The sequence below is a fragment of the Uranotaenia lowii genome, chromosome 3 (genome assembly GCF_029784155.1).
Source record: "Uranotaenia lowii strain MFRU-FL chromosome 3, ASM2978415v1, whole genome shotgun sequence".
Lineage (NCBI taxonomy): Eukaryota > Metazoa > Arthropoda > Insecta > Diptera > Culicidae > Uranotaenia > Uranotaenia lowii.
Window position 1 is genome coordinate 322729021 of NC_073693.1, and position 23890 is coordinate 322752910.

At 40.9% G+C, this 23890-nt stretch overlaps 1 protein-coding gene and 1 long non-coding RNA gene across 5 annotated transcripts in view; both read left to right on the forward strand.

Annotated features, from left to right (window-relative positions):
- LOC129750650 (uncharacterized) overlaps positions 1-5472 on the forward strand; it is a 58038-nt gene extending 52566 nt beyond the window's left edge. For all 4 annotated transcript variants that reach the window (XM_055745654.1, XM_055745656.1, XM_055745655.1 and 1 more), the window contains 2 exons: positions 1263-1773; positions 2537-5472. In XM_055745654.1, coding sequence (XP_055601629.1) covers positions 1272-1773; positions 2537-3615 — 1581 coding nt within the window. In that variant the 5' untranslated portion in view covers positions 1263-1271 and the 3' untranslated portion in view covers positions 3616-5472. The remainder of the gene's footprint in view (positions 1-1262; positions 1774-2536) is intronic.
- Positions 5473-17500: 12028 nt separating this feature from the next.
- LOC129750651 (uncharacterized) lies at positions 17501-19338 on the forward strand. Its single transcript, XR_008738437.1, has 4 exons — positions 17501-17627; positions 17682-17897; positions 17960-18116; positions 18648-19338. It is a non-coding gene; the product is annotated as an uncharacterized LOC129750651 (long non-coding RNA).
- Positions 19339-23890: the final 4552 nt, after the last annotated feature.

Sequence of the window (23890 nt, forward strand, 5' to 3'; positions counted from 1 at the left end):
ACAGACCGAAACGAACGAAATTCAAGCTCCCAATGCGGGTGTAGTATCGAACTACCGTTTTTGAAGGGCAACGGGTGGGAATCCGGGACTTGGCGCAACCGAGCATCGTCACCCTAAGGCACAGCTCGAAGCTTGCTGGTAGCAGAGTAGCTTCGATGCAGCTGAACGCTTCTTGCTGTGAAGACCAACTTATAGGACCCTACCGAACAAGAATACTTTTCGGTTTGGGCGATTCCACCAGATCTTTGGGTTGGCCTTTTTGCACTCTGATTTGCTGCTCTTTTTCGGCATCGCCTGGAACCGATTGCAGCAAGCCTTCTGGACACATTTTTTCTTGGGAGCGTTGTTTGCTTTGGAACGTGCCATCCAGGTGAAATTCTCCGCCTCTGTTGGAAACGACACTGGTATTGAATCCGGAACAAGTTTCCGTTCTTCGGGATAAAAAGAGAAAAAAAAACAGCTCGAACGCAATTTTTGCGGTATAGAAATAAACCAACCAGCTGATATTTGTTTACATCGGGAAGCATGTGTTTTCAAAATTCATGATAGTATTGGTGAGAGCGCAAGCAACACCAAATATTTTCAGAGTGTTCCACCGTCCACTTTATGGTGCACTACCAGTGCACTACTTATCGTGAAAACGAGCATGAAAACGATAAAAAGTGCACTACCGGTAGTGCACCGGTGCACCACCACTTGAAAACGAATTCTCTATAAAATTTCAAATTGTGCTTAAACTGGTATACTTAAAACCAATATTTACGCCTGAACCGTTGCAGGTGCTCTCACCCTTATTAACTATTTTAACTGCGAATTGTTACTTTTTTCATCAAGGATTTATTTCCCCTTTTATATATATATTTAGCTCATAATAGTCATAATCATAACCAAAGTGTAGTTTTTCCCTGACAGCAGAATTTTTGCAATAATTTTAGTGCTACAAGTTGTCCTAAACGGTCACGATCCTGTTCCGAACGATACGAAAGCGCACAAAAGTAACTAATAAAATCACTTTAAAACATCAGTCTGCACCTGCTTCGTATAAAACAACAAAAAAGAAAAGAAATTTCCTAATACTGTGTTTTTGATCAAAACTTATTCGGGCTGGCTTACTGAACCAAAAACTGTAATACACGATTTGGCTCACCCTTTTCTCAGATTTACCACATGTTAAAAATAGTCAATTTTTGGTTAGCTGTTCCTTCGAAGCTTCTGTGTATACTTCTTTACTAATTCGCCGTATTCTCTCCACGAATTTCCAGGCCGATATTATGAAATTTCACAACTACAGCAGTCCGCCATCAAAGACACGAACCACCAGCGCGTCATCCGAGACGGAACCGGCACTCCTGGTGCAGGAGCAGAAACAGAGGAGTGAGGCACCACCGAACGCGAAAGCCTCTCGCCCACAACAACAACAGCGACCCCCCAATTCTCGGCGGCCACAGATCAATCTGAAGGAGAAAATTACCCCGGAACAGTTACTCCAGCTGCAGCAACAGCAGCAGCTGCAGCCGGTTCTCAAGCGACCCCGGTTGGATTCGTCCTCCGGTGGGGGCGGCGGCACCAGAGCCGTGGACGACGGGGACCCAACCCTGGGGGAAGAAGAAGACGAGGAAGATCAGAATCCGGACGAGGAGCCGGAACTGGACACATCGGCTACCGAGTCGGAAACGGAAATTATGGAACAGGGCGTTCAGGAGGACATGATCGTGTCCCATCCGGCACAGCAGCGGATAGTGATGAATGCGCTCAAAGCGAAAGCGGCAGCAGGTACGTCTCCGGGAATATAATGTATTGTAGATTTACAGTTTAAGTTAATTATTGTTAGGTTAGAAAGCATAAAAGTTATCATGTAAATATAGGTATATAACGTGGTCATTTGAAACGGTTTGCTTTGTAATCAACTCCTGAGTAGGAAATTGACAATAATACGTGAGCCTTTCTATAAATTAGATTTTAAAAGATGTTCGAAAAGTTTTCTGAATTAAAAACTAAAGAATAAAAAATTGCAATGAACTTATTACAGTTTTTCTACCCTATACCTATTTCAAGTTCAATGGTGTTAAGTTAGTAATAATCTGTTCATTAAATCCTGAGACATGAGAAGAGAGAACGCTGATTTTTCTAAGTTCAGACTTTAGTGGAACTAAAACAGGGCAAGGGTCAGGTCTTTAAATGTTATAAACATGCCCGTTCAAGATTCCTTTTGCAAAAACTTCTTGCACAAAAGAAGTCAAAAAGTTCTTCGAGAGTGTACAGATTTAGGTAGGTAATGCAAAATCTGAACGTATACTTAGGTAGAGTTTTCGATCGGTAAATTTCAGGTAGCTTCTGTCGAAGCTTACAGCAGTGTTTTTTTTTATACCTGAAGAAATCTCAAACCGCGTGCATGAGGACAATTGGGGAGTACAGTTCATAATGTCTCTTAGTATAGTCAAGAATGAGCCGTTTTATAATGCGTCGTCAGGTAGATTAAGCTACTTCTGATTAGATTGAAACATGTTGTTCTAATTAACTTTTTTTCAAATTTTAGGCGCCACCACTATCATCATGACGGACGATACCGAGTATCAGCTGCAAACGGACGACGGGCTGGATCACAAAAAGGTTAAACGGAAACCGATGGCCAACCGGCAGCCCAGTAGCAGCAACAGCACCAGCAATAATGCTACCAGCACATCGACAAAGGTCAAGCTGCAGATGGTGCACGAATTTCCAACGCTGTTTCTCGGCCTGCGGCGGAATCGAATCTTCCTGGTGAACTCGCTGGCCCAAAGCTTCGATCTGAACCAGAGGGACATCATCCTGACCCTACGCAAAATCAAACTAAACGAACACAACGCCCGGTTGGCGAGCGTTTTTGGACTGAACGATAGCGAGGTGGAAGTGCTATTCCGAACGAGCGTGCCTAGAATAGCGGATTGTTTGCGGAATTTCATCGTTTGGCCCGACGATGTCACCATGAAGCTGAACGTTCCGATCAACCTGCGGCAGCATTTCAACAAAATTCACCTCATCGTGAACTACCTGGTTATCAAGGTCCGACAGAATGCCATTAAATATCTGTCACAGGCACAGGCGGAATCTTCCTACTGTGAGATCGACCAGTGTCATAAGCTTAAGTATTTGGTGGCCTCGACGTTAGATGGGTGCGTGTGTTTCGTGTCCCGGGGTTTTGGAATTGCCACTGACGACGAGGCCGTACTGGCACAGTCGGGCTTCCTGACGAAATTTAAAACCAATACCAACCTGATCGCTGGTAAAAATTTCCACAACTTCGAGGATCGACTTACCAATGGTAGTGAACACGATCATGAAAACAACAACGGAGGAGGAGGAGGTGGTCGCGGCCGAATGGGAAACCCCAACCTGGATCAATCCCAAAACAGCGGTAATGAAGACGAAAACTTTGAGGAAATTGTTTCGGAAAAGATCAGTAAAAGTAGGACTTTCAAGTTGAAAAGCTATATTGAAAGTGTGCTAGAGAGCTTCCAGAGCCACCTGATCCTGGCGCCAACAGCCTGTGTCGATGGCAAGTGTCTTGAACTGCTGGACGACGTGGTGGTTATCGTCGGGGCTCTCATTAACCTCCAGAAACAGGAAGTGGAGTAGGGTACGTTAACGCAAACATATCTTTTGGCGCGTAGGTTAAACTAAAGAGCAGACGTATAGAGACAGTTTCAATGGCAAACACAAATGAGAAACTGTGGAAAGGTTTCTGAAGTTGGGTGAAGATTTTTTTCTTTATTTTTTTTGTTTGTTTCCGGAGTTATTTTTTTACATTGTTGACGATTTTCGTTTATGCTGCGCATGGGCGGTGTTGTTCCGGATAACCTCGGAATACGGATTCGATTGTTGAAATTTGGATTCTTACCGAGAATTTTTTTTTCTCATTTTGCCTCCTTTAGATTAGTGTATGCGCCCGCTTTGCGTATTGTAGATAATTTATTAACATTATTCTGATTATTACTAATAATACTACTAGAAAAAAATATCTAAAAAGCTATGCTAAGAAAAAAAAACAAAAATATCTCCAAATCAAACCATAAACAACAATAAAGTTTATCAATGAAATGTTCTCTGCAACCATGTGGCGTACTTTTTCAACACTGTAATAGGGTATGACATTGTTCAGAATGTTAGCTTTGTTTCGGTAGATTCAGTGAAAAATAGTTTTCCACCAACTTTTCGTTATTCACGATGAAAATTACTCAACGTTTTCCAAATCTTAATAAATTTAATCCTTGTAACTCCAAACAAGAAATATGGATTCAGACATTTTAAATATCAGAGAGAACTAGTTTCCTTAACTAGTCTATTTGAATAATGTATATCAGAACGTTCAGAAAAATAGGCTTGGCCCTATCCTTTACTTTTTTTTTCTAAGGTTCGAATCTTTTAAGGATTTTTCACTGTTTTAGCCGAGACAAAGATATTAGTATTCCAACATCATCCCAACAGAACAATTGTAAAGTAATTCAATACTGCAGGGTTAATCAACTAATCTGTAAACATCAAAAATCTATCTATTTAGTTTGATTTTCCAAACAAAAATGTATGTATCGATAGACTATTAAAATACTAGGGATACATTTAGGAGAATTACCACATAAAACTTAATGACAAGTTCATCGTTTGACTTTCTGTTTTATGGTTTTGCAATATTTGATCAAAGTAAAAAAAACAAATAAAGTCAAGCTATTCAGGCTTGAGTGTACTAACTGCAGGTGTTTATTGATGCTTAGGAAATTCGAACGATACGATAATAAACCCAATAATAAAATAAACCACCCCAACCCTGCAATGCATAATTCAAACATAAGCCAATGTTAACCATACTTCAAGTTCTATTGATAGATGAGGTTGCAAAACCAATACAACAAGTAAAGCATATGAACACTGAATGTAGGGTAGGATTCACGGCGATACATTTTAGATGGGAAAGCCTAGCGTAGGTTTTTAACGGGGAAGAAAAGTACGGTGAAAAGAGGGAAGGTTGAACAGATGTCGAAGGAAGTCTTATGAAAAAGGTAGTTTGGTACCAATAACATGCAGAGCTAACAATGAACGATTGAGTGCATCATTGTTCATTGAAAGCTAAGAAGAGAGTCCTTGTAAATACAATTAAACCCTATGTGAACATTAACTTTAGGCTACATAGTTCTACAGACAGCAAATTTATTACCGAATTTTATCACTGCGAGAGGAAAGATGATAACAGTTCATACTATAAGTACATTTAGAATTGCGTGATGTTTTACAGAGGAAAATAATTTGAAAAAAAAATCAACTGAGCACTTTTCATTAAAAACAATTAAAAAAAGAGAAATATTATAAGTAAAATTAAAAAGTGTAACACGCAGATGACAGTAGGTAGTGCGCAATGTTCTGCGGAAACCATATGGACTTTAAAAAATCACACTTTGAATGCATCTAAATCAATAAAAAAATATTTACACGCAAGTAAAATTCTTCGTTTTCAACTGTTTAATAAAATTATCCGAAATTCAGATTTGCAATTTTTGACTAGTACTATCAGTTAGCCATTCACCGATTGCCCACACCGGTTGATGGTCCGGATCAGAATAGCTACCGGATGAGTGGAAGGAGGGGGTAATATGCCTCATCTACAAGAAGGGCGGCAAATTGGACTGTGAAATCTACAGAGCGATCACTGTCCTCAATGCTGCCTACAAAGTGTTCAAGTGGGCGGTCTAAGACGGACAAGAGCTTCACACTACAGCAAATCCTCCAAAACAGCCGTGAATACCAAATCTCTAGGCACCATCTATTCATCGAATTCAAAGACCCATACGAGACTGTGAGAAGCTATGGAAAATCATGGACGAGAGCGGCTTTTACGAGAAGCAGACCAGACTGATTAAGACGACTATGGATGGAACGCAGTGGTATGTGTGGTTTTCGGGTGAATTATGGTGAATTGTTGAGATCATTCGAATCAAGCAGGGGGCTTCGAAAAGATGATGATTTATCCTGCATGATTTTCAACGTAGCGCTAGAAGGTGTTATTCGACGAGCGGTTGGTGGAATGCGGGCAAGGTTTTCAACAGATCCAGTCAACTTATCTGCTTTGACGACGACATTGATGGGGACGACGACAGTCTACATGGGGCCTCTGGTCATAATTCCCATCCGGACCTGCATCGAAGGCTGAACCCGTGATGGGAGACCAAGTCCGCGCTTAAGCGCTCATCGGCTAATTCAATGCAATGTCAAGTCAAAACTTCAGCATATATACCCTGCCGCTTGTTACGATTCAAGACTAAGGACCGCACTTCTGACGACTCGAGGTCCGGCACCCGTGACCAGTCAAGAACTATGTCATGCAGAAATCCACCTCTCCATGTCTCCGATCCATCCAAATTCCGACGTTAGGGATCAAGCGATGGATCCACCGGCCACGTTCCGAGCTGTCTCACTGGTGCTGAAAGCTGGACATCGAGGCCTCTCTGGCATGTTTCGGCACATCGGGTATGTGCCTGCGCTCGTAGCAGAAGATATTGGCCCTTATTCTGCGCCGCGCATGAGGTGACGATTGTCACGTCACCTCGAGTCACCGTGAGATTTGTCACCTTATTCCCGCAGTCGATGTGGGTAAAGTGACAGAGATTCATTCATATGTGAGTGGCTGAATGAACACATCTGTCAAAATGGCCAAACTTGTTCTGTATTGTTTTGATTTTGGTCGCGCTTCGGATTTTCCGAATCAATTTTCAAAAAAACGAGTTGAAATTCCGGGTTTTAAAAGACTACAATCGAATTGTACGGCAATGGCAAGCTGCTTGACAAAAAAACAGGGTCTTATGGTGTGGTCCAAGTGGATACTTCATTATCCAAGGATGAGTCCGGAACCTGCACCAAGTTGAAGGAGGAACCATCGAATGTGAAAATCGAAGACCCGAATATGTCGCCCGAACCAATCGTTACAAAAAGAAGCGGATTCAAGGCCAAATTTCAAAGTGTTATCAGGTAAGTAAAAAGGTTTTCGTTTTGTGCTACAAGCTGCTGAAAATGTTGTTTGCGTGAAATTCGTTGGATGGCCTTGAATTTCGCCAAAAAAGTTTTTGCGATCCTAGAAAAAGTTCTATTATTCGCATCAACAACAAGTTTTTACCCTAAATAACATTAAACTTTTACCAATTATTATTTATTAATTAGTATTTTACCAATTGTAGGGCTAAAGTGAAGCTGAAAAATTTCGGTCGGGCATGCAAAAAGGGATCAGCTGCTTTGCGAGGATCTTTTCGGACTGATCATCGTCGTTCAGAGCTGTCGGTGCAAGCCTTATTCGATTCATGCTCATATGGAACCAGGATGTCCCAGTGTGTCCCATCAAACTGCCGGTTTTAATTAATTAGTACAGAATTATGTCCGCATTCCCTAGAACAGCAACAGGTAAAAAGCTAAATATGTTTATAGTAAGCACTCGATGTTAATGTAAAACTTATATGATTTCAAATCAATCGTTTTAGAAAATTTTTTTTCATTGAGCAAAAAAGCAGATATTTAAAATAAATGTACATAAATAAGTTAATCTAATTTTTTTTAATTATCATATTTTAGTGTAAGTAAATACTTAAAATCAAAATATGCTGTTTTGCATGAATTTTCCATTCAAATTCTATTTCGTCACTACCTGAAAAGGTACCGACAATTCTCATAAGTTGCCGAATTAGTTCAGCGATTCTAGATTTTTTCGTGAAAATTGTTTTAAAAATGGTCATACTTTAATGTTGTTGAACCTTTAGAGCCAAATTATTCCCTGTTTCATAAATTTTTCATTGAATTTCTATCTCGTCGCCACCTGAAAAGGTACCGACAATTGTCACCTAAAATCGTCACCCGAATGCGACGATTCTCACCCACGGTGACTACGAGAATAGGGTAAGAACTCACAAAGTTCATCCGTAGTGACGTTCCTCGCCTAAACCGACTGCTGGAATAGAGTGACTTGGGTGACTCTACAATCGTCACGTCACGCGAGGCGCAGAATAAGGGCCATTATCCTCCAGCAAGACCGAGATGGGTATGACCCCCGCCATTAGCAGCTACCAAGGACACCGTTCGGTATGCGCTTATTACTGGCAGGTTCACCAGCCGCTACACACTGCAGAGCTTTTGAGGTTACACTGCCTGCTCAAGGCTGCCTTCCAGGCTGCCGCTCCGTACCTCAAAATGGACGAGGTCACACTCGCCAGGACCCTCCTTCTGCTGCAGCGGATCGCCGAGTTATTCGACATGGACCGTGAGAGCGCTGCTGTCGCCAATGCCGCTCTTTTACAGGCATAGTCAACGTGGGCCGTAAAGCTCAGCCGGTCGTCGATCATCACCCCCAGGTACTTGATTGCACGCTTGGATTCGATTGCGCACGGCCCAGCTGCAATCGTCCCTGATTGTGATGAGATCAGGTTGGTGATCATCACCATCTCGGTCTTGAGGTGAGTCAGACGCAGGCTCTTTGAGCGCATCCAACCTTCCACCTTCTCAATCGCTACAGTGGCGGTTGATGGACCCGATACCAGGAGAACCACGTCGTCGGCGAATCCCACGAGTCTCCCTCCCGTGGGGAGACGCAGTCTCAGCAGTTCGTCGTAGACAATGTTACACAATACCGGGCCAAGTATCGATCCTGGTGGAACCCCCGCCGAGACACTCACTGTTTCCAGTCCCTCGCTGGTCATATACTGTAGTTGGCGGTTACGAAAGTAACACTCCACCATCCTACAGATATATGCCGGAATCCTCATATGAATGAGCGACGACGCAATCGCTGCTCAACTGACTCTGTTGAAGGCGTTCTTCACGTCAAGGGTGTGACCACTGCGCAGAACCGGTATATTCTCCTCTTATTCAGTCTGGCTTCGTTCGCCCCTTCGATGACACGTCAAATAGCATCCACCGTACTGCGGCCTTTCCGAAAACCGAACTGTTTATCGGATAGGCTGTTCGCACTTTCGGTGTAGAGCTGGATCCTGCTCTGGACACCTTCTCCAGCACCTTTCCAGCAGTATCCAGGAGGCATATCGGCATATCGACATGCTAATGGGTCACCTGGTGGCTTGCCCGGTTTTGGCAGGAGCACCAATCGCTGCCGCTTCCACACGTCTGGGAAGACCCTATCATCCATGTATCAGGCCATGTAACTTCCCCGTGCTGTGGGAACAGCTCGTTGACGATCTTTCGCATTTTTTTTCGGACACGATTCCTGTGGCGCACCTCCCCTCCGCGTCTTGGCCATGACAATCCAGTAAGCGTCGCCTCAGGGGTTTTCATTGGCGTCCCCGCAGAGTTGCCTGAATCGTGCCTTTTTGCTTGCCTTCATTGCCCTGCAGAGGGCAGACCTCGTAATTGCGTAGGGCACTCTTCGCTCCGCTCTCGCTGACGGGGACCTCGCTTTCTGCATATGTCGCCTAGCCCGTAGGCAGCTAGTACGCAGGTCCGCGATTTCCGTCGTCCACCAGTAGACGGGATACCGAGTGTCCTTCCGCTTGGCCCTTCTTGTCATCGCAGCGTCACATGCGCGTGCGAGAACCCTCGGCAGGTTTTCCGCGGACAAGCAAGTTCCGCTCCCAATATAACACTTCGACATGGACGCTCCGGTTGAATTGTGTTGTCTTGTCTACCAGACAGGTACGGTCCTATGGGGGTTGATCGGGGTGATCACCACCCCCCCCCCCCCCCCAAGCGGCAAAAAACCGTTACAAAATACCCGTAAATGCTCGAATTTCTTAAAAAACTTTGAACTTTCCCTAGTAGATGTGCTTTTGAATTTTCAAAAATTTTCCACTCCGTGGGGGTGCTTGATCAACGAAAAAGTTTGCTTATAACTTAAAGGCTCAAAACTGAAGAAAAGCCGGTCTACCAAACTCAAGCAGCTGTTACTTGCAAGTCTCTGGACCGAATTATACCAATCAAGTTCTGTTGAATTACTTAGAGTGTTGACTTTGAATTTGCTAACCTTTTATCTATTTAATATTTAATGAAATGTACCTACCTACCTACCTAAGTGTCCAGCGCCGATTGACCGACGCATAGGGCTGAGATAAAAGATCTCCACTGCTGGCGATCCGAAGCCAGCGTCTTCACTTGCTGCCAACCAAGGTTCTCGTCAACTGTGCGGATTTCAGCGGCTAGACTTCGCCGCCACGAGCTTTTGGGCCTGCCTCTTCTTCGATGCCCTTCTGGATACCAGTCGAGCGCCTCTCTGTAAATCTCGTTTTCATCTCTTCGCAGCGTGTGCCCAATCCATCTCCACTTACGTTCCCGAATCTCGATTTCAAGGCTTTTTTGATGACACCGGCGATGAAGTTCAACGTTTGAGATCCAGTTGCCAGGCCACCAAGCGCGGATGATGTTCCGCAGGCAGCGATTCACAAAAACTTGCAGTTTTCGCGTCGTCACCGCATATGTGCACCAAGTTTCACACCCGTACAGCAATACGGATTTGACGTTTGAGTTGAAGATTCGGATCTTAGTTCGTAGAGAGATCTGGCGTGAGCGCCAGATGTTTCGGAGACTCGCAAACGCAAATCGGGCTTTTCTGATCCGGGTTTCGATGTCCTTCTTGGTACCACCATCAGGCGTAATCTGGCTACCAAGATACTGTAAGCACTCCACTGTCCCAACATGTTGTCCAGCTACCACGAAATTGGAACGATTTTCTGTGTTGATTTCCATCGACTTGGTTTTTCCGACATTGACTTTAAGACCTGCTGCCTTGGAGCTGTGAGGTCGTCGAGTTTGCTCTGCATATCCGGTTGTGTTAGGGCGAGCAAAACAATATCGTCAGCCATGTCAAGGTCGTTCAGTTGCTCTATTGTTGAAGGACTCTACGGCAATCTTCGGTTCGGTGCACAGTCGATCGATCCAGTCAGAATCTTATCCATAACGATTTGAAAAAGTAGCGGTGATAAGATGCATCTCTGTCTCACTCCAGCAGTTACCGGGATTGGTTCGGACAAGACACCGTCGTGCAAGACCTTGCACGAAAATGCCTCGTATTGTACTTCGATGGACTAGTTTCTCTGAAACTCCTCGTCGCCTTAAAGCCGCCCAGATGTTTTGTGGTTAAGTCGGTCGAATGCTTTTTCGAAATCAACGAACACTAGCAGAAGAGAGTCCTGGAATTCGTTGATTTGTTCCAGTATGATTCGTAGCGTTGTGATAGCGTCCGGATCGGAATCCAGCTTGTTGCCGTCGGAGTGTAGCGTCAATTTTCTCCTGGATCCTGTTCAGGATCACTTTGCAGAGTACTTTGAGGGTTGTACAGATCAACGTTATGTCTCGCCAGTTGCCGCACTCTGTCAGGTCTCCTTTCTTTGGGACCTTTACGAGGATACCCTGCATACAGTCGGCCAGGAATGTTGCAGTATCCCAGATGTCAGCGAAAAGACGGTGCAATATTTGTGATGACAGGGATGCAATCGATCCCAGGTGATTTGTTGGATTTCATGTTTTGATTGCCGGTCATATTTCAGCCAGCGAGGGTGCTTTCGAGTTGACGCCATTTATGCGACTTACTGTTGGCGCTTCGAGCTGCGGGTTCAGTTCTCCATCGCTATGCGTGACTCGGAAGAGTTGTTCGAAGTGCTCATCGTTTGAGCTGATCTGTTCGATCGGTCAATAACTGTCCTGCTCGGTCTTTTCGCGGCATTCTTGCATTAATCTTTGCACCACTGAGGCGGCGAGAAATGTCATAAAGTAATCGAATATCTCCATTGGCGGCGGCTCTTTCTCCCTCTTTGGCTAGGGCGTTTGTCCGGGCTCCCTTGTCTCGTCTGCAAGCTCGTTTAACTGCCTTTTCCGGCTCCACATAACATAAGCGGGCAGCTGCTTTGGCTGACCCGGTACATGCCTGCTCAATTTCGACTTTCGCCTTTCTCCAAGCATCGACCATCCTCCAAGTTTTATCCGACATCCATTCACTTCTCCTTTCAAAAACTTTACCGTGAGTACCATGGCTCGTCGTGATAAAGGCATTATTGATTCCACACCACTGTTCTTCGACTGTTCCGTCTGTCGGCAACTCCGAGGCTCGGGATTCTAGCTGTTCAACGTATGCCCTTTTCACCTCTGGATTCTCCAACCGGCGGACGTCGTATCGACACCCGACTTTCTCCTCGCGCCGTTGGACACGCGCAACTCTCAGTCGTATCTCACCAAGGACGAGGTGATGGTCAGATGCAATGTCTGCGCTTCGTTTTTTGCGGACATCAAGAAGGCTCCTTCTCCATTTTCGGCTGATGCAGATGTGGTCAATTTTATTTTCTGTTCGGCCATCTCGGGATATCCAAGTGACCTTATGTGCTGGTCGATGGGGGAAGAGCGATCCACCGATCACCATGTTGTTGTTGCCACAAAATTCTACAAACAGCTCTCCGTTTTCGCTCATCTGTCCTAGGCCATTGCGCCCCATGATGCGCTCAAGGTCTTGATTGTCGGAGCCAATCTTTGCATTGAAGTCGCCCAAATGGATTTGAATGAATTTTCTCTACCACGCTATTCAGTTGACTGTAACTAGAACTGCACTTTCTCCTGCAAATCGGCAACGTCAGTCGGCGCATAACACTGAACCATTGACAGGTTCCTAACCCGTGTTCTAAATCTGGCTACGATTATTCTTTCGTTTATTGGTTCCCATCTTATGAGGGCCGCGTAGGCCTGCGGGCTTAACAGGAAACCAACTCCTCGTTCCCGAGTAGCATGTTCTCCTCGTATGCCAGAGTAAAGCAGGACTTGCCCGGATTGTTTCTTGTGTTCTCCAGTATTTGGCCAATGGACTTCGCTCAGTCCCAGAATTTCAAGCTTGAGGCGGCTAGCCTCTCTAGCAAGTTGTTTCAGTTTGCCTTGTTGGGCAAGGGTTAAAACGTTCCAAGTTCCAATTCGTGTCCGTGTTTTCATGCTTAAAATCGTCGCCAAAGTTCCTTGTCGGTCATTTCTTTCGGATTCCGTAACAATTTGAAGTTGGGAACAGTAGGTTGTTAGCCTAAAGTCCCTATCCCGCGATGGGGCTGCCATCTTGGACCTAGCTGGGGGAGCCGCATTTCATAAATTCAGCCGCTCGCTGCGAGACAGACGCTGCTTGAGCCGCCCCTGACTTGGAGAACAGACGCTCGGTTGTTGTTGCACGCCGCCCCTGACCTGGGGAACAGACGCGTGCGGCCACCTTCTCAGTCTACATGCGACCAAAGCATCCACCGGGGTTGGGTACCCGATCTCCGCTTAGGTTACTCGCATCCCAGCCGGCACCACGGAGAGGTAGAGATAGGAGTTGTGAATAAGAGGTGATATGACCACTATGGGGTCTCGTGTTGCACATTATCCACCATTTACCAGCGCAGCCAAAATCTATATATTTTTCTCCGTGTTAAACCGTTAAAGAAGTTTCAAATCCATAAGTCTGTTGAAATTAGAGTTGTGAGTCGAGAAAATGGGAAAGTTCCTGTGTAGTTTAAATATCGAAGCTTCAAGTTCAAGCCTTAAACCGTTATTGACTTCTACAAAATAAAGCTCTGCTTGAATGCTCTCATGAGAGCTTATACTTGCAAGTTTTGTACGAAAGATTTCATGCAACTCGGTTGAATGAATTCATCCCCCAAACTCTCAAACCACCCTTCAAGCTTCAAACAGGGTTGCCAACATATATTTTCAATAATCAGGGAACTGGTGAAATAAAAATCAGGCAAAATCAGGCTACATAAGTAACGGATATTCCTCGAAAAGTGATGACCTTTTTTTTTTTTTTTGGTCATCACTCTACATTTTTACTGTGTTGTGGGCCTACTTGGTTGCATAATTCTACAATTCTACTGAATCTAAGCCGAACGATTCCTTTTCATTCCCTTTTTATGATATGAATGAAATTCATTCAGCCACATTTTCGCTTTTTAACTTCAGCCATGGTACCTTATTTAGTTCCTTACTACCCATTTTTCATCACATTCGCAAAAATCAGGCAAAATCAGGCATTTTTTGAAAAATCAGGGAAATTCAATGGCTTTTCAGGTTGTCAGGCAGAGCCTCGAAAAATCAGGCAATCCCTGAAAAATCAGGCATATTGGCATCTCTGGCTTCAAAGGAGTTAAAAGGAAAAACAGTGGGAGAGTAATCTGAAGAGAGGGAGAAAGCACAACTCGCACATGTTCGTCTTCGGTGGAATGGAATGGAGAAGAACCCTATCGACAACATTTGCTCGGCATTTCCCATACTCGCGAATCACGAGTCACGTCGAAGCGAACGCGGTTAGGGGGGTTGATTCTCCCAATGTTTACAAAGTTTTTCCGGAGTTGTAGAGAGAGTGTTGTTGTTATTGCCGCTGCTTCTGATGAACTCGCTTGGGGGAGCTGCGGTTGACGATTGAGTTCATTTGAACTCCGGTCTTGGACCGGGGGGAGCTTTACGTCAAGTGGCTGGTGGTTAAAGTTGTTTGTGGGGTTGGGGATTTGGCTCCGGCTTTACTCTGCCGCTGCTAAGGTGAAACCAGAGTCTCCGGTCTTGGCCGCCGGAGCCGTTTCGGTATTTTTGCGTGTTCGTGGGAAAAAGGAAGGTGAGGCGTAGAGCGTGGCGCGGACTCTTGCGTCCCTCGCGCGCCGGCCGTCCCATTTCGCAGCTGACTGGCTTGTCGGCATGATGGCATGGCATGGGCTTTCGGAATGTGTCAGCTCTTTTACGGGTTTCAGTCTACTTCTGGCATCCATGTGTAACGGTTGTCTGCTGGTGGTGGCACACGCGGTCCCGGTTGTTCCGATTAACGCTTTTTATTAGTGGAGGTACGCGAAAGGTTTTTGTGAGCTTTTTTCTTCTTTACTTCGGTTTCAATATTGTGGTGGACGAAATTAAAGGTTTTGCCGTTTGACGTTCTGTTGCGCTGCGAGAGGTGTTTCGCGAGGCTTTTTTTGAAAGCTGTGGATGATTGTTGTGGGGATTGTTTTACGGGATGCTGTGTTGTGTTGTGGGGACCCTTTGAGGAGGTCATTGGTACTGGTGATAGCGAAATCTTTTTCGGATATCTCGAACGCCAAGACGTGGTGGGTGTGAATTTGCGGAAAGTCGCATTCAGAGGAGGAAGCAATCAAAAAAAGCCCCCAAGGGGAGTGAACGGAATTGTTTGTTGATCGTGTGCGGTGCAAAAAAGGTATCTTTTGAGACCTCCAGAAATCGAAGGTTTGCGTGTTCAAAGCAAAAAGGGGCTGAGAGTTGTGGTTGAAAAAAGTTGCAAAGTCCGTGTAACGAAGAGGCGCTCAAAACAAAAACCAGGAAGATTTCACCTCGTTCTGAGTCGAGTCGAGGTTCCAAGATCTTGTGTGTCTGTGGTGTCCTACAAATCGTGAAAACCGTTCAACAGGTTCCGGATAGTGTTTATCGATAAGCGAAACAGAAGGGAAAAAAACACCAAAACAGGATTATCTCACGGTGGAGTAGACACGTGGAAGATTGATTGTCCGTCCGAGAGAGACCCTTCAAAGAGGAGATCGACAAAAAAAAGTAAGTGGATACGGTTTGTTATTCATCAATGTGGATACTTGTTTATTTTACTGAAGACCCACCGATACGATTCGAACTGCACCGGGTGGATGCAAATTCGAGTCGATGTGTTTGTGCATGGACCTTTAAATAAAAAAAGAGAAACGTGTCTTTGGATTTTGCAAGTGCATCATCATCGTTGCCGTGGTCATTTGTGGGATGGATTAATGTGTCTTGGGGTAGAAATCGTGACTCTTCAAACACTTAACCGGCAAATTAGAACCTACAAATGTATGATGGCGGCTTCTAGGGACTGATTGATACTAATTTACTGGTGAGGTTCACGGGTTGAAAAAAAAAATGGAAACCAGCAAATGACGAAAAAGAACCAGTAACACAAATTTTGAGAAATTAAGCGCAGTTCGAAAACAAGTTCTTCGAGTTGCTAAGCGTGTGGAGTCCGAAAACTGGATTAACACAGAACAAACTTGCGTAGGACCATGCTGTGATGTGAGTGTGTGACTGATTACTGACATGAAGATGCAGCGAAGTTGAAGGGGAAATCATCGTTTTTTTTTTGTTTTAGCAAGTCAGTCAGCCAGTCGATGAGGTTCTGTTCTGACGGATTTATTTGGGTGCTAATTTGTTACTCTCTGTCTGCCAAGAGAAAGGCAAACAAACTGTCAGTCACGTTTTGGGGTTGAAGTTTTTGTGGAATCGATTTACTATAAGTTATCAGACAGTCTTCTATGGTTGATGAAGCTAATTTGGGTTGAGGAATTAGCTGTGCAGTTGCAGAACTCTCATATTTCAACCTAGTACTTAAACTGGAGAGTTGACTGAGACCGCAAATGATGCACAGTAAACCAAAATTACCGAGTTCGGTAATTTAGTTTACAGAAACTGTTCTGTAATTCGAAAATTTTCGGTAAACGATCAATCTGACGTCTTGTTTTTACCGAGTTCGGTAATTCGATTCATGATGTACCGAAGTTCTTGTATTTTTATGTAAACAAATCGCTTTGCCGTAAATTTTCGGTAAAAAACAACCGAAAACTGTAAATCAGTATCGATGTCAATACAAACGTCAAATTTCGAGCGTCCGTTTCTCAGCGCAACTGTCTCACTCTAACAACCGCGATGTATGAGTGGCATTGGTGGCATCCCGCTTGCGCTGTAGAAAAAGAAGCAAAAACATTTCCAATTCTGTATGCGCGAGCGGGATGCTTTCAATCAAGCAGTAAAATTTCGGTATCGCGGTTGTAAGGGGGTTGAAATTTGGCGAAAATATCGCGATCACCAGCTGCTGCTACCCAACAGCAACAATCGTCTTCTTTCGGCATCATGTCGAGGATTACAATCCACGGGAGCTGCTCAAGCACCTGCGGTAATTGAAGTGTGTGCGCGTAAATTTTTTTTCCTCATTTAAATTTTAGTTTACTTTCAGGTGTAGTCATGAAAGGAAAGTTGCAAATTTCTGGTAATGGCACTGGTCCGGAACAGATGTACTCGGTTTCTGGAACTTTAAAATTTCTTCAAATGATAGCGGTAAGTTTTTGTTTTTTTTTTTAATGGTTTAGTTTTTTTCGGGAGTGGACTAGCGTTTTGACTGACAAAGCGATTTCTGCTGTCAATCGGGAAGAAAATATTGAACTGAATTAGAAAATCACACGGATGAAGAGCTTTGCTGAGCTCTATATACTTCGAAAAAATTGAACCAAAAAAGAATCTGCTCTCCGGTCGGCCGTAAAACAAACCAGTACAAATGATGCCCTCTGAAATGCGAGGCAATATTGCCAGAGGGATAATTCCGATTCAGAATCAGCAGCAATAGCAAATGCAATCGATGCCACTGGAAGTCAATTCGCAAATGTTTGCACAACCTACATTTGCACCTTGTTCCGGTGGCCGAGGCATCGTACATAGAAAAAATTAATAAATAATTAATAAACATACTTGGTTTTAAAACCCCTGATAAAAAAAGAAAAAAAATCGACCAAAGCAGATTCGAGAACAAAAACAAAGGAACCAAAACATGAAGTTTTGTTTGAATAATTTCGAATGACACGCATCCGTATAGGCACTGGTAGTGATATTTGGGCGGGTGTTCTATTACAGAACGAGTCGAGGTCTTAATTTTGGTGAGTGTTGAAATGTTAATTTGGATTTCTTGTAATAGCTCTAGTGTTTTGCAGAAAATCGTATTTTCGGCTAAATTCTTCCGCACTTTCCGGTGGTGGATTCGAGAATCAGTTTTTATGGTGGTGATGGAAACGACATACATAATTCCGCATTCGAGGGTGCTGCAGTTCCGCCGTTCCGTTGCCGTTGCAATTTATGATCCAGAAACTAAAAAAGACGCTACCATACATGGGTTTTTAGAGACGGATTTGGATTATGTCTATGCGAAGGTATTGAGACATCACTTCTTCCATTTTAACAATTCTTAATAAACTTTCGATTTACTGCGTAGGTTATTCAATCTGTATCCAATTGTCATTCGGAACGGGTTTCTGAAGATGCTTGGAAAATGCTCAAGTATCGTGAAAGGCTTCTAGCTACGTTTGTCAACGGAAGGGCAACTGGTCTAGGTATGGCCAGCAGAGATACCTGTATATACTGTGACCCATGTGAGTATTTAGCTGTGAATTTTTTCGGTAGCCTAATTCCGCAGAAGTTCATTCTTCATTATTTGTATTGAAGTTTTCATAATTTTGAGTATATTTTATTCTATCTTAATAACTTTGATCAATAAAACTGTCATCTGCCGAATGCGTGAACAACGATGTTTCGAGAAAATCGCAGGACAGCTCCATAACAATAATATTATATTGTTCTCTTAATTTCTCGAATACCAAATATTCTTCTGACAAGAGTTTAGAGAAAAAAAAACAAAAAGGCTTTTGAACGTACTACATATTTCATTTAGCTTACTATTTTTTTTTTGTTTTATTTTAAGACCCTTTATTTAGCTTACTATTTGATTATCTCACATTAGTCGCAATAACTCTTTTCAAATATCGATACCGGACATACTTCTTGGTTTCATAATTCAAAATTCATCCATAATATTTATTACACTTTCCAATGAACAATAAAATATCAATCTGATCAAAATGAAGAACTGAACGTTTAATGTAGTACCTATAACATATTTTCAGGTTCAGGAAGTCATCAGCCAAGCTGTTGTGGAATCTCTCCTGGGTGACGATCTTCAGTTGCAAAGTCAAAACATCGACCTCATGAAGACCTTGCTGAATAAATTAAGATCCTGCAGGAAGCAATACGTGCTCAGAGCTTCCGTCCATGTTTTTGTGCTTGGAAAGATCGACGTGTGACAAAACGCGTGAATTTTTATGTAATTCTTGGTTGGTTGAGCAATGATTATTTGTACTGTTTGAATTTTTTTCAACTAAAGTAGAGCATTTTTTTATCGATTCACGACATCTGGAATTACTTCCAAATAACTATTTGAACAACAATATAAATAGAGATTGAAAGAAAAATTCTTTTAAAACTAGTTAAACAAATAATTTTAAAGAAGCAATGTAAGGTATGTATAGAAGTAAGGCTCTGTTTCATTGATTCATTTATATTTTTGTCTGATTAACACAATGAACCGAACAATTCTTAAGCACCAGAGAAGAATGTTTTCGGACAATTCGGCTATAATAAGCTATTAGATAGTACAATAATAAATAAGGCTTCAGCTAAGACAGCAGAATCAATCTTGTTAACTCCTTCGCAATATACTTACTGTTACTATCTGACGTTTATGTATGTACTAACTATAGTAACATATAAGGAATTGATTCAGAAGCATACGCAGTAGCTCTTGAAAGATAAAATTGTGTGACAAGAAGTAATGAACATAGCTTGAACTGTGTAAAAAGTAAGCGGTTATAAAATGTTAATAAATATTTGGAACACTGTATATCAATCCAAGTTAATTTGCCTCAACCACAAATATGGAGTTATTCTTTGAATTTTCATTCATAAGGTGAAATTAAACATTTTTTCAGAAAAAATATGTGAAAAAAAATTTTTTTTTGAATTGTATCGTAAAATCGGAAATATTTTTTCTTCACTGGCTTTTCTGATATCAAACATGTTTAAATTTACCTCACGAATGAGAATTCATAGATGATGAAATCCATATTTGTGATTGAGGCATGCTGGCGAATGCTAATTTAAAAAACGACATAATTTTACATCAGAAAGGATGCTCCGCTTTTGTGCATTCAATATGACCGGAAATTACATCATTTCAAATTTAATTTTAGACGTGTCAATTATGATGCTTCAGTTTTGTGCATCTTATTTGACATAAATTTACATCTTAATGAGTTGAAATTTAAGTTTCGAAGCGTTTCTTTCTTGAAAATTTTACACGACTTCTATTTCTATGATGTAAATTTATGTCAAATGTGATGCTTCAATTTTGTGCATCCAATTTTGACATAAACTTACACCAAAAATTTAATAGTGTGTACTATATAAAAATGTTAGCTTTTAGCACTATGTTCGTGATTACAAATTACGAAATATTTTAATTTTGTATTTGAACTGATCATACAAAAGCAAAAAATTAACAGAAATGGGCAAGAGATTTTCATTTCTGCAATGTTTGAATTTTTCAATGAACTCTTTATGTTTTTGCAACTTTGAGTCTTCCGAAAATTTTGGTGGACTGCAATAGAACTTTATGTCAAATGTGATGTTTCAATTCTGTACATAATGTTTGTAATAAATATAATTATAATAATATATAATTCGGTAATTTTTATCGAACCGTGGAAAACGTTCAGTAATTTCAGCTTAGGATGCACATCGCATAATATGTGATGATTCGAGTCTCCAGAAGATATTTCAAGCGAAAAAATTTCTCTGAGGAACACATATGTTAATGTTTTCGCATAAAGCGGAGATGACTTCTGAAACGAAATTTTCGACAGGTGTCATTTCTTGTCGGTCGGCATGAAGTATGACACGAGTCGAAAATTTCGAGATGACACTTTTGTTTTAGGCGAAAACATCGATTTGATGGAGAGGGTCCATATATGTGTTCTTCAGAATAGAAATTTTTCGATTGGAATGTATTATGGAGACTCGAATCATCTCGTGTAATGTGCTGTGCATCATAAGCTGAAAGTGCCGAACATTTTACGGGTATCGATAAAAATTACCGAAAATTTTACAGTTTTCGTTAAATATTACCGGTATTTCGGTAAAAATTACTGAAATTTCGGTAAAAATTACGGGTTTTCCGGTAAAAGTTACCGATTTTTCTGTAACTTTTACCGAAATTTACCGGCATTTAGAGAATATTTACCGGCATTTCGGTAATAGTTACAGGTATTTCGGTAACTTATACCGGTCGTTCGGTAAATAATACCAAACTTTTACAGCTTTTCGGTAAAAAAATTGCGGTATTTCGGTAATAGTTCTAGATAATTGGGTAATAATTACAGGTATTTCGGTAATAATTTCAGGTTTTCGGTAATTTATAAAGGTATTACAGTAAATTCTACCAGTTGTTCGGTATATACTACCGAGCTTTTATAGTTTTCCTTTCAAACATTACCGACCTTTCGGTAATAATTACAGGCATTTTGGTTCAACAGTACCGGTTGTTCGGTAATATAGCGAACTGTCACGTTGACAACTGTCATAATTTGACAGATGATCTTAGATATGATCAGCCGAGGTTTGGTAAAGTTTTACCGAAAAAGGTCTGTGATATTTGACAGCTGTCACTTCTCTGCCATGAGAAAAATTACCGAACGGTTTAACGAACTCCACATGTTAGGATTTCGGTAAAAAAATTACCGAACTCGGTAATTTTCGTTTACTGTGTGGCTTTATGGTTTTTTACTTATAGAAAAAGGTGCCAAATTTAAAGAACATCACAATTTGAATGTCACGTCAAAACCGCTGGTTTCACATGGTGAACAAATGGAATGGAAATTATTTGAAAATCTCTTTACAACCGATATACTTACAATCGAAAAAGGTTGATTTTAGATTTAGGTACGGATTTATAAAATTCATCTTTCAGAACGTTTACACTTGTAGAAATTTACAAAATTCGGTCATTAAATTTTGATATCTTAATTCTGGTATGCGATTCTTAGATTCCGAATTTCTAAATGTGCATTATCTTAGAACCTTTTTAGCCCAGAGTACATTTTTTTTAATGTTTGATATTAGAAGTACCTGATTTTATCAGTTGAAGCCCTTGGATCCAAAAGGGTATAAGTGCATAAAGCATTTTTCGAAAATTTGTATTTTTATCTCGTGTGTAAATATAATTCTGAAAATCTGAAAAATCACCAAAAATAGTTTTCAATGTGAAGAATCGATTGGCATCATTAAATTAAAATCGACTATTTTTGCACTTATACCCCTTGGGCTCTGAGGACCTCGGTTATAAACTATGTATAGTTCAGGTTAAAGAAAAAAATCACATTTTTCAAAGATACCGAGAATCAAAGATGTGATGAAAACTGTTTTTAACAATTTGTACACTTCGTTGGCAAATCTGTAGAATAGCATTCTGAGCATTTTTAATTTAAGGTTTCAACTCAACGAGCAACTCTTTCAAGAACTGTGAATAATTTTTATTTTGTGAACAAAATTTTACAAAAGTTTTCGTTTTGATTTTAGTCATCAAACGAAGGTATATTTTAAAAATTTTAAAGGAACGTACTTCAAACGTATTTTCTTACAAAAATTTTCATGGAGTAAAGTTTTGTATTTCCTGGAGTATTAATTTTTCAGCAAAAAAGCAATCTTGTTTTACACTTTACTGGAATATTAATAAGGATCAATATCTTGATATATGATGAACACACTGCTACATGATGTACACATTGTTCCTAAAATTCCAATTTTATTTAAGTTTTGCTTTCTCACTTTAAATGATCAATTTTAAAATGCATTTTTACTTGAACTTGTTGACTCGAGGCGAACAGAGCACCATTGATCGGGGCACGATGAGCATTTTCTACCGTAGAATCTAGCAGCGAATTCAACTCAAAGTCAACTCAATTATAGAGCTACAGCTGGATTGAATTTATCTGACTAATTGGTCTAGTGATAAGTTGTCGGTGGGGTCGAAAATTACGAAGAAATTACAGTAATGATCAGTTTTTGAATATGATTTGCAGTACAGAATAGGAAGAATAAAGAAAACTTATACTATTTCCATTTAGTACAAACGTCTTGCATAATTGATAGCTATATTGTATTAACATTAAAGAGGAGTTATATTAATAAGCAATTTATGAATAAATTCTAAATACAGTGAAAAAATCCGGGCTGTTTTCAATGAAATCCGGGCAACCGGGCCGGACCGGCCTTTCCCAAATTTTGTATTAAATATCCAGGCAAACCCGGATCAAACCGGGAAATCTGATCACCTTAGACTAAAACAATTTTTTATCAGAATAATGATATATCAATGACTACTGTCTATGATTAAATAAAGAAAACTGCAAATGAATGACTTTGGAAGCTTGAAATTCTTGATATAAACTACATGAAAACAACAGTACTGGCTCATTCAATACCCGAGCTATCGAAATTTTAATTTTAAATTTTAACTTTCAAAAACAAGTCGAACATTATTTAGCGGTCGATTACCGAGATAAAAAGGGTCCAATTAACGAGCGAGAGCTGGATTGATAATCTCTATTGAATTTCCATTCCAATATAATTTTCAGATTAGAAATTAAAATTTATTTTTTTAACTGATTTAACCGAGGTAATTCTATTAAAAAATTATCCTATACTGAAGTATTATTATTGCTAAATTAACCCTTTTTATTTTTATCATAAACACATTCTAATAGTTGAATTACGGTTTCACTGAGTGATTCTGTGAACAAAAATATATCAATGTTATCAAACGCATTTTTTCCTCCAATTGTAGCGTTGTAGCACTGGTTGTAGTTGTAGCACTGGTTGTAGTTTTGAAATATAAGCTTTGTATTTGTACATTTTAAGTTTTTCAAAAAAAAAAAGCACTTAAATATCTCAGATGTTTTTTCATAAAATAAAGTTAAAAACCAGTTCCGTTAAAATCTTCACAAATTTCTTTTTGTTTAGAAGTTTTTATCATAAACTTTCTTTTTAATACGAAATATACTAGCAATCTTACGTAGAGAGTGTTGTATGACGAAACCCCAAATTTAAATCGAATTTCTTTTGCTTTAAAGTTTCCTAGTGAGTTTTCGGATTCAAATCCGGAACAATTGCTAAACTTTCAAAAAAAAAAAATCAATTTAACTAGGAAAGTTAAATTTTAGTTTGTAAACGGTATTTCAAACTTTTTCCTCTCCAAGAAGAAATGAAACAAAAAATTTTTAAAAAAAATTCAGGAGCTTTATTGAAGACATCAATT